This window comes from Chrysochloris asiatica, unplaced genomic scaffold (assembly GCF_000296735.1).
Source record: "Chrysochloris asiatica unplaced genomic scaffold, ChrAsi1.0 scaffold00010, whole genome shotgun sequence".
Classification (NCBI taxonomy): domain Eukaryota; kingdom Metazoa; phylum Chordata; class Mammalia; order Afrosoricida; family Chrysochloridae; genus Chrysochloris; species Chrysochloris asiatica.
The window spans coordinates 37,008,918-37,020,197 of NW_006408528.1; the positions used below are offsets into that span (position 1 = coordinate 37,008,918).

The 11,280-nt window shown below is 40.9% G+C and overlaps 2 protein-coding genes across 3 annotated transcripts in view; one reads left to right on the forward strand and one right to left on the reverse strand.

The window, feature by feature from the left end:
- KMT2E (lysine (K)-specific methyltransferase 2E) overlaps positions 1-2,311 on the forward strand; it is an 85,961-nt gene extending 83,650 nt beyond the window's left edge. Inside the window, exon 27 of the mRNA XM_006834376.1 lies at positions 46-2,311. Within this exon, the coding sequence (XP_006834439.1) occupies positions 46-1,551 (1,506 nt within the window). The 3' untranslated portion in view covers positions 1,552-2,311. The remainder of the gene's footprint in view (positions 1-45) is intronic.
- A 3,584-nt stretch (positions 2,312-5,895) lies between these two features.
- Positions 5,896-11,280, reverse strand: part of SRPK2 (SRSF protein kinase 2) — a 304,605-nt gene continuing 299,220 nt past the window's right edge. For both annotated transcript variants that reach the window (XM_006834377.1, XM_006834378.1), the window contains one exon: positions 5,896-7,562. In XM_006834377.1, coding sequence (XP_006834440.1) covers positions 7,378-7,562 — 185 coding nt within the window. In that variant the 3' untranslated portion in view covers positions 5,896-7,377. The remainder of the gene's footprint in view (positions 7,563-11,280) is intronic.

Below are 11,280 nucleotides of genomic sequence, written 5' to 3' on the forward strand. Positions count from 1 at the left end.
TTGTATAAAATACATAGGTTAATATGGTGTGTTTTCTTTTCATAGCCTGGTTCCCCTGGACCTGTAGTTCCTGCCCAGACACATGGGAAAATACTTGTAAAGCCAGATCCCCATTGGGAGGCAACAGTTTTAGTACCAGAAGCTGAGGCTGGTGTTCATCTAAAAACAGAGCTCCAGCAAAAACAGCTAGCAAGTAATGCCCAAGCACTTTTGAAAAATCCTCCTCAACCACATCTTCGCGGTTCATCTGAGCAACTTTCACAAAAGCTGCCTTCTACACCAATGAAGCTGCACTGTCCTCCATCGCCTCACGTAGAAAATCCACCCAAGTCCTCAACGCCTCACACACCTGTACAGCATGGCTATCTCTCACCAAAGCCTCCTTCACAGCAGTTAGGATCTCCCTACAGGCCTCATCATTCACAGTCACCTCAAGTTGGAACACCTCAGCGAGAGCCTCAGAGAAATTTTTATCCAGCAGCACAGAACCTTCAAGTCAATACTCAGCAGGCCAATTCTGGAGCATTATTTCCACAGACACCCTCAGGACAACCTTCAGCACCATACAGTCAGTTCAGCCAACAAAGTTTGAACAGCACGGCACCACCCCCTCCACCCCCTCCACCTCCTTCCTCATCTTACTATCAAAACCAGCAGCCCTCTGCAAACTTTCAGAATTACAGTCAGCTCAAAGGTAGTCTTTCCCAACAAACTGTGTTTACATCAGGACCAAATCAAGCACTTCCTGGCAGCACAAGCCAGCAAACAGTTCCAGGACACCATGGTACTCCTGGGCATTTTTTGTCCTCTCAGAACCCTACTCTTCACCATCCGACTTCTGCTGCTGGCGTCCCACCCCCTCCTCCACCACCACCTGCTCCAGGACCACATCTTGTCCAACAGCCAAATTCCCATCAACAACACTCTGTAGCACATGTAGTAGGGCCTGTTCATGCTGTGGCCCCTGGGTCACATATTCATTCTCAAACTGCGGGACACCATTTACCACCACCTCCTCCACCTCCTGGTCCTGCCCCTCATCACCACCCACCCCCTCACCCCTCCACAGGACTCCAAGGTCTACAAGCACAACACCAGCATGTTGTAAATTCAGCACCCCCACCTCCTCCTCCTCCTCCTCCTTCCAGTGTTTTGGCTTCTGGGCATCACAGCACATCAGCTCAAGCCTTACACCACCCACCTCATCAAGGACCTCCACTCTTCCCTTCCAGTGCTCATCCAGCTGTACCACCATATCCCTCACAAGCTACACATCATACTACTTTGGGACCGGGACCCCAACACCAGCCTTCTGGAACAGGGCCTCATTGTCCATTACCAGTCGCAGGTCCTCATCTCCAGCCCCAAGGACCAAACAGTATTCCAACACCTACTGCTTCAGGGTTCTGTCCTCATCCTGGCTCTGTGGCCCTGCCACACGGGGTTCAAGGACCTCAGCAGGCATCTCCAGTGCCTGGACAGATTCCAATTCACAGAGCACAAGTGCCACCAACATTTCAGAACAATTACCATGGTTCAGGGTGGCATTAATGGACTCTTAAAAACATTTTTTAAAATGTTCTGTAAGATAAACTGTATATTTCATATGTACCTATTAAGGTACTTTTTAAAGCTTGTACATGAAACTTTGTATAAAAACAAAAGAAAAAACACCAGTGCTCTTTCATTGTATTTTTCCCATTTTTGCTTTTAAAAATTCCTTTTAAAATGTGCTGTTAAGCCAGTATTAGGTATCTTTATTTTGTAAGTGAACATTCCAGCTGTTTTTCTGGCAGTAGATTTGATGCTACACATGATCTTTAAATTTTATTGTTGCCATTAAACCCATTTAGTGACTGTTTTCTCTATGATTTTATACATATGCATTAAGTACACAGCTAAGTAATGGCACTATGAGGATTGTCACTTTTTTTTCTGTCAGCCGTTCTGTGGGTGCATCTTAGATTTTTAAAAATGCAATACAGATTTTTATAGTTTGGTGTGGACATGGCTCATTTTGTTTTATCGGTTATTTGCAAGCAAAATGTAATTTAATGTATAGATTATTTCTAATGTCTCCTGATGAACTGTAAATACTGCATTTCTTTTGCATATATAACTGCTTGCAGCTTTTCTCATTTGATATATAGCATTGTACATATGACAAGTCTTTTGCAAAACTATGTGATCTTTGTGAAAGTAGTACAGTATATGACCTTTAATTTCTTTTTTATTTTAAATATACTGTCACATTGAAGCACTGGTTGGGCATTTTAATTCATGTTAATAAATCACAATTATGTCAGTTTTACCAAATTGTCCTGTACAACGTCTGAGATTGGGTTCTAAGTTGCAATTGTAACAAAAGTTAAAGATTTCAAATATAGTTTGTAAGGAGCCTTTGATATTCTGTAGCAACTAACTACCTCACTTTAATGGCAGCAAGTGTCAGGAGAATAAGGGGTTATACCTATAACAATGTTCCTAACTTGTCATTTTATAGGAGCAACAGCCATAGCACTTTAACATTTATGCTTTGTAAATTTACACAAACAACATAGTTAATGCACTTCACATGATACAGTTTGTTAAGTGCCATCAAGACAATTTCGACTCATAGTGACCCTGTATAGGTCACCTGAGGAGCGGCTGGTGTGTTTAAACCGCCGACCTTGATCTTGCAGTTCAAACTGACTTCGCAGTCCAGTGCCTTCTCCTGTAGTGCCACCCCAGGGCTCCTGATACACGCCACAATTTGTAACAAACTTCTGGGAAAGGAGTAGCTTGCGTGGAAACAGGAAATTTTAATTTGTTCATTTTAGATTATGACCGAAATGTCCCTCTGAGGAATTAAATGACTTTAAAAACCTTAATACTATCTAGCTATAGTGGTGGTGGTAGTTGTGTGCCACTGAGTCGGTTCCTACTCATAGAGACCACGTATAGGGTGGGTTTCCAAGTCTGGTGTAGTGCTGTAGGATAAAGCAATGGACTGCAAGGTCAGTTTGAACTGCATGGTGTAGGTTCAAACTTACCAGCCACTCCTCAGAAACCAGGGTCGCTATGAGGCAGAACCAACTTGGCAGCAGTTAACAAGCAATGTTTAAGGGAGCAGAAAGCCTCATCTTTCTCACACAGAGCAAGTGATTCAAATTACTGACTTACAATTACCAGGGGATTATCTTTTGTTATGGGGCCCTGGTGTGGTAGGTTATGCATTGGGCTTTAACTGCATAGTGTACCAGGTTGAGTCTACCAACGATTCCATGGGATAAAGATGTTTCTGCTCCTGTAGAGATTTACAGTTTTGGAAACCCTGTATGGATCACTACGAGTTGGGACTGAGTTGATGGTATATAACAGTAACAGCAATCTCTTTCTTTAAAAAAAAAAAAAAAAAAAAGTTAAGTTTGGATATATAAAACTAAAGGAAAATGACATCATCCTAAGACCTTGCAGGTGAAATAATAATGTCCTCTCTCAAGTCAACATTACTAAAATATAAAATGCTAATTATTTTGAAAAACATAAAAGCTTCCCAGACTTTGTGTTCTAACTTTCAGGATGACAATTTAAGCATGTTGTAGTTATGAAGTTCTGTCAAGTCGGTTCTGACTCATAGAGACCTTGTATAGGGATTCTGAAGCTGTAAAATAATTTGTGGGAACATAAAGTCTCATCTTTTTTCAGCACTGATGCTGGGGGTCTTGAACCGCTGAACTTTTGGTTCATAGTCCAGTGTTTATCCTGGAGTGCCCGGCGTCCCAAATTAAGCATATCTGAACTGCAAGGTCAGCAGTTCAAGCTCACCAGCTGCTCCTCGGAAACCCTATACAGGATCGCTATGGGTCAGAATCGACTCCACGGTGCTTCACAGCAGCACAGCATCCTGGTGTAGCGCTGCAAGTTAATGCTCTGGACTGCCCAGTCAGCTTGAACCAGCGCTTCAAGCTCACCAGCCACTCCTCAGAAACCCTGTGCAGGGTCGCTGTTAGTGGAAACCGACTATTTTGTACCATTAGAGAAAAAAGTAAGCAGTCTATAAATGACTAAGATTTGGTAGTAACTTAAATCATACTATACTTCTAGCTTCCATTTCCTTTTGAAAAATGCTACTGATGGAGACATTAATAAAGCTGCTATTAGGGGCTCAGCCCTAAACCAGAAATTTCAGGATTTAGAACTTGGGTCAAGTTTTCCACCATCCTTTACTTGTGAAACCAAATTCTACTTATACTTACTAAAGAAGCGTTTTTCTGAAAACTGGCTTCACACCATCCATCTTCAGATACTTTCAAACATGTAACAGTTAACAGGCATGGTGAAATATCAATATTCACTTCCTTGTAAGGATTTTTAATTCCTCAAACTTCTTATCCTATTAGAACAATACAGATGCTTTTTAGTAATTCTTTGAACTCCTTGATGAGGAAATGCTGTTCAGTGCCATGAAGTCAGTTTCAACTCATAGCAACCCTATACATATGGGTTCCGTGGAGTAGCTGGTGGGTTTACACCACCAACCTTGTGGTTAGTTGCTACTGTTAAGTGCCGTCGAGTCGGTTCTGACTCACAGTAACCCTGAGAGAGTTTCTGAGGAGTGGTGAGCTTGAAACACCGACCTTGTGGTTCAAACTGACTGCTGTCCAATGCATTAACACACCGTGCCACACCAGGGCTCCTTTTGGTTAGGAGTCCACTGTTTATCCTACAGCACCACACCAGGACTCAAATATTATTATCCTGTATAAGAATTTCATCACATTTATAGAAAAAAAGCAATGGGAGAAAAATGTAAGACACAAATTGCAGTATTTTTACTCTGGTAGAAACAGCGGCCCTACTGTTCCTATTAACCGGTTATGTCTGGCTCCAATACATGCAAAAGCAGCAAGTTATTACTAATGTCAGGCCAACAGGTGGTTGCGTAACTTTTCATCTCTAAAGTTGACACTTTTTCTCTGCCTTTGAGCAACTGTCTGCCACTTGCTAAACAAGAAGCTTTTAAATTTACTACAATCATCCTCCATGAAAACATTACATGAACTAGAGAAAGGAAAACAAATGGCTGGCTAGTCTAAGGCTTTGCATAATCAGTGAGTCTCATTGAGCTTAAATGAGTTAATCAAGCTACCAAGAACCTGCAAAAACGACATTGTTCCTGACACAAACATACACTCCTAGAGCGGTCTGTATATGTATTATTAACTAATGTGGCTTTGTTTGTGCTTTTTTAATCACATGGACAAAACCTTTTAAAAAGTTCATAATAATATAGTTTATTTTCTAGCATGTGCCCCAAACTGCACTCAACAAATTTTATTCAAGTGTGTTGTCGCCCTGGTAAAGATTAGCATACACTTAGGGAAGACACAAATGCATTCTGTGCTTTCTGTGGAAATTGTGGATGGTATCACTAGATGGTCTATAGCCACCCACAGTCTGATTAGAACAATTTAGCATGTGCACTTCTTAAAATACGTCTACATGAACTCATGTACTACCTCACAGCCATATGCAATGCAGTGCTAGTTTCACAAGAGGTTTTGTTGTCTTTTGGGGGAGCAGTTATTCCCCACTCCCCCAAAATAATTTTGCACAGATGCTCAAACAGAATGCAATGGATATGGTTTTTTTTAAGAAACATGGATGAAAAAGGATTACTCAAATTCTACTTAATGAATTCTACATACAGCAGCATCTTTTCTGAACACAATCTGTCCTTAAAAACCGACTTCCTTATAAAACACTTGTCTGCATGTTATACAACTACATTCCCAGCAATAAGAACTTTGTTTCCTTTTGATTTTGGTTATACTATACTAAAATAATATCAAGTGTTTTTTAATTCTATCACTTCAAATACAGGCCAATAACCAAGAAAATGTCTCGGGAGGAAGAAAAAAAAAAAAAAACTTTAATTTTTAAGACAACTGCAAGCACCTCAAAACAATGGATTATTGTTACAACACTTGGTATCTTTTCACAATCTAGTTATTGCAAAGGCATATGGATAAATTTTAATGGACAAAAGTCAAGAAAAAATGAGGCACCTTAATGAAAAAGTTAAAAAAAAAAATCTTTACATTCATCCCATTGACTTCTAAAAGAGGTTAAGCAGACCTCTGCAAATTACCTTCCAAAATTGTATGACTACTAAGGTTTGTGTCCTGGATTCTACAATTAAATTTAAGGAATCGCTTAAGCAAAAGTGTACAACCTGCAAAGGGAGAATCATTTTCTTTACTCCAATTTGTGGTAAGACATTGAAAAGGCTATTAAAATGTGTTGTAGTGATATATAAACTGCCTCTGGAATGACTGGGATCACTGTTAGCTCCAAAACGGTAGGAGTTTCTCTTCTCACCGAGCTGCAAACTGTATACACCACACGTGTTTTAGACACTCATGCCTACCCCCCACATAACTACCAAAAACAAGTTATTGTCATTCCAAACACTGAGCACACTTCTACTGTCCAATTTAATCTGTGTATAGTCCAACTTACAGTGCTTGGAGGAAGCAATACCACATGATTCTGGGCTGTCACATTTTTTAAGGGAAATAGCTCTTTTTCTTTAAAAGTACTTTGAAAAATATGCAAAAATACAAATGGGAGTGCTAAACTATTATGTGTATTTTAGAATGAGAAGCATGTCTTTTCTTCCTTTAAAGTGCCAGTTAGGGAATGAAATCCTGTAAACCAGAGACACTGTTTAAAATCCAATGTAAAATATCTGTTATGGAATGAAAAGTTTGCACAACTTCTTGGAGCAGTTAAAGTCGGCTACATGCAACTTCAGCTACAAAGCACTCAAAACTTGGTAGCTTTTCTGAAATTTGAGTCCCCATCCCATATTTAATGGAAATTAACATTTACAGGGTGCATTTACATAGACTATAATACAGGAATGATATCCCTTTGCCAGAAGATAAAATAGTACATTTCCTTGCTATTTCTTAATTTCAACTTGATAAGTTCTTAGGATTGTAAATTATATAGTACTCAGCTAAAATATTTCTTCATAAATAGTTACAAAACCTGCCAAAACACAAGGGGGAAAGTATTTTTCGTTCAAAAAAAAAAAAAAATGACATTTGAATGTCACACAACACAAGAAACAATGCTTAGAGACATGTTATTGTTTCCAGAAGAAAGTGGGTCAGTACACTACTTAGCCGAAGACAGAAGACTACCCTTCCCCAGGATCACAGCGCACAAAAAGCAAAATGTCAGACAACAGTACCTCAAAGCACAATAAAGGTCTGAGGACGAAGCCAGCTCACTTGTGATCCTGTTAAAGAATGACAGTCACCGTTTAGGTCCAATGTACTGGAAAACATTTGCTAGCTCAGAATGCTCTATCTGTAGAATCTGCTAAGAATTCAACCAAGGATGCCGAAGGCATTCGCCAGCTGAGGCTCGTTTTTCTGGAACCATTTCTAACATCGGGATCAGGAAATCTGTAAACTGTGCAGCATCTTCATGGGGCCAACCATACTTTTCCACAAGTACATCAAAGAGGCTCCAGGGCTTCAGCTTGGTGATGTGCCGCAGTTCTCCTACAGGGGAAAAACAGGCCATGTCAGCAAAGGTCTCCGCTTGCTTTTCTCACTATAGGTCCAGCCGGGTTCTTTTCCATGGTGCAGATAACCTACCTGCTCAACCCTTTATGGCCAACGACAAAGCAGTGTGGCTTTCTCCCACTAAAAAAGGATCACTGCCTGGATACATGATATGCCGTATTTTCAAATGAACTTGACGGATGTAAGTAGGGAATGTTGAAAAGGGAACACAGTTCAGGACTCATGCACAGCAGGTCTAGGGTAGGGTGGCCTGAGGACACCCCAAACATTTTCATCTGTAAGGACTGATAAGTCTCTCATTCTAATCTGAGATTCTTTTGCAATTTGCAAATAAGAACTATAAAATATACACTATTTAAATTCCTTGGATCACTATTTCTGCCTGTTAACATGGAAAAAAAGTATTTTCCTCTAGAACAGCACTGTCCAATAGAATGTTCTGTGATCGTACAGATATTTTGTATCTCCACAGTTACAAATGGTAAGCTTTTCACTTTATTTAATTTTAATTTGTATACATTTAAGTAACCACATGTGGCTAGTGGCTTCCACAGCAGACAGCAGAGTTCTACAAGCCAACCCATATCATATATCATTCATGTCTAAAAACTGAAGGTTCCAAAACATCACTGTGGAAACCTTAGAGTTATTACTTTTCAACGTGTGGGGGGGGGAGGGGGGAGGGCGGGGTGCTTTTTAGGTTGAACCACAAAAAGGCCAGACTAACTTTACTAGAAGTCGTTTATATGTTACAGATGTTCACAGTATCCCCCTACCCCCGGTCTATCTGCAGAGTGCCACACACAGCTGAGTCTCCCAATCAAGACCTGGACATGAATAAAATCAATTCTGGCTCACCAAGCTCAGCTTGAAAGGCCGGGGCGGTTTTACCCATTTATTCAAATCAATTTAGAAGATGCCCCCTCTCTTTTTCAATCATAAAGAAATGAAAAAATATTACAAAAATTAGGAAAACAAAGAACCCAGAATCCCACCCACCCAACGACTTGTTCTTTTTGCCTAGACACTTCTTGTGTGTGTTTACTGCAGCTGTAACACACTCCGAATTCTGTAATAAGGACTCTTACAAATGGTAAAGACTCTGGCACACAGGACAAAATTCTGGAACCAAAGGGAAGTCTGGGGAGAGAGCTAAACATCACTTCAAGAGTGGACAGCAGGCCCTTTTTTATGAGGGAGGGGACCCTGCTCCTTTGAGAGGTAGGAAGAGTGACCTCCTGGGGGAAGAAGCCAATTCTCAACAAGAACAAGGTGGAACAGTCACCGAACATGCATCCCCTTTAGTGCAGAAATGCCAGCTCTAGGAAGCCAGCCTCAGCAGCATCGTGAGTTACAAGTTGGGCTGCTAATCACCAAGGTTGAGCTGTTTGAATCCACCATATAGCCTATGGGGAAAAGATGAGGTTTTCTGCTCCCACAAGGATTTATAGCCTCGGAAATCCTGTACAGGGTGGGTCACTATGAGTCAGAAATGACTCTACAGCACACAGTCACCACCACAAGGAAGTCAACCTAACTATGCAACCTATTCTCAAATGATGCTCACGGAAAAATGATACATGCTTGACATAATTACATATGCTAAGTAAGAGGATAATCTTGGGTTTCTAAAAAATGGCATGCCTTATAATGAATATTATTTAATATTACTTAATACCATAGGGGAAATAATGTGGTACATTTTGGTAATAAAAGAACAGGAGTCAAAACCATGTCATACTACTACATGATCAAAAGTGACTTTTATAAGACCCCAAAAGATAGACCCTGCTTGTATTTAAAATACCAGTGGCATAGCTTCCAGCATCACAGCAACATGTAGGCCACCAGAGCGTGACAAAGTGACAGATGAGTGGTGGTAGCCACACACCTACAGGGAAGACAGACCAGTGACTACCTCTACTATGCGTATTTATGTACCAACCACTAAAGTCAGTGATGATGATACTGAAGAATTCTACCAGCTTCTTCAGTCTGAAACTGATCAAACATGCAATCAAGATACATCCATAATTACTGGTGATTGGATTGGGAAGGTTGGAAACAAAGAGGAAGGATCAGTAGTTGGAAAACATGGCCTTGGTGATAGAAACAATGCTGAAATTGCATGTAGAAGTATGCAAGACCAATGACTTATTCACTGTAACTACTTTTTTTAAACAACTAAAAGATAACTATTCACATGACCTCACCAGGTGAAATACACACAGGATTCAAACTAACTACCAAGAGACGGTGGCAAAGCTCAGTATCATCAGCTAAAACAAGGCCAGGGGCAGACTATGGAACTGACCATAACTGCTCATGTCCAAGTTTAAGGGTGAAGCTAAAGAAAATGAATACAAGTGCAAGAGGCAAAATATGACCTTGATTATACCCCACCTGGTAGGATACTGGTGTGGTGCTGCGGGTTAATGCACCGGACTGCAAGGCTGGTTTAAACTGCAAAGTCAGTGGTTCAAACTCACCAGCTGCTCCTTGGAAAACCTATACAGGGTCTCTATGAGTCAGAAACGCTTGATGGCACTAAACAACAACAAATCCCGCCTGAATTTAAAGACCATGTCAAGAACAGATTTAATGTATTAAATATTAATGATTGAAGACAGAAGAGTTGTGGGATGGCATCAAGAACATCAGACAGGAAGAAAACAAAATGTCACTAAAAAGGCAAGGTTAAAAAAATGAAAGAACAAAATGGACGTCAGAATAGACTGAAAGTTGCTCTTGAGTGCAGAGAAACAAAAGTGATTGGAAGAAATGAGGAAGCCAAAGAGTTTTAACAGAATATGTCAAAGGGCAGCTCAAGGAAACAAAGTATTATAATGAAATGTACAAAGACCTGGAGTTAGAAAACCAAAAGGAAAGACCATGCACTCAGCATTTCTCAAGCTAAAAGAACTAAAGAAAAAATTCAAGGTTCAGGTTGCAATATTGAATGATATTGTTGCTAACAACAATGATGTGTAAACTACTGAATGATGTGGAGAGCATCAAAAGAAGATGGAAAGGAACAAACAAGATGGCGGATCGGGTGGATGTATAGCAGAGAGCTCCACCAACAACAACATAGAATACCCGACTAAGCAGGCTCAGGGGATGGTCCCAGAACTCTGAACCACATATAAAGGAATACTTAGAAGGCTGGAAGGCTCACAGCTGGGGGAATTTGTGGCAGAAGCAAGAAATCTATTGCTTTCTAGTCCGGGATGCTCGGCTGCGCCAGAGCCGCCATCTGGGGTGAGACCACGTGGGGGAAAGATCGGAGCAGCCACAGACGCCTGGCAGAACCACTGAGATAAAGGTGTGGACATTCTTCTCTTTGGGTAGCTGTTCACTGGTCCCTTGCTGTCTGTGCACCTCCATTCTGGTGACTATAGGTGTGCCTGAGCTAGTGGGCACCCCAGCCCCACCCTCGGAGGTTTCTACTACGCATCTGCACAGATCTCCTCGAAATTTAAAGAGGCAGTTTCCAATTAAAACCAAACGGCCACAGCCGACCCTGAACTGTTTCCAACTAGAAACAAGTCCTGAACAGGGATTGTGGGGTGGGACAAGCAGACAAAAGAGGAAATAGGCCGAAAATTAAATCCTAAGTTACATCAAAACGACCAACAGTGGTATCTTGAAACTTCTCAGGAAGAAGAGTGAAAAGGGAAGCCCATTTCCTGAT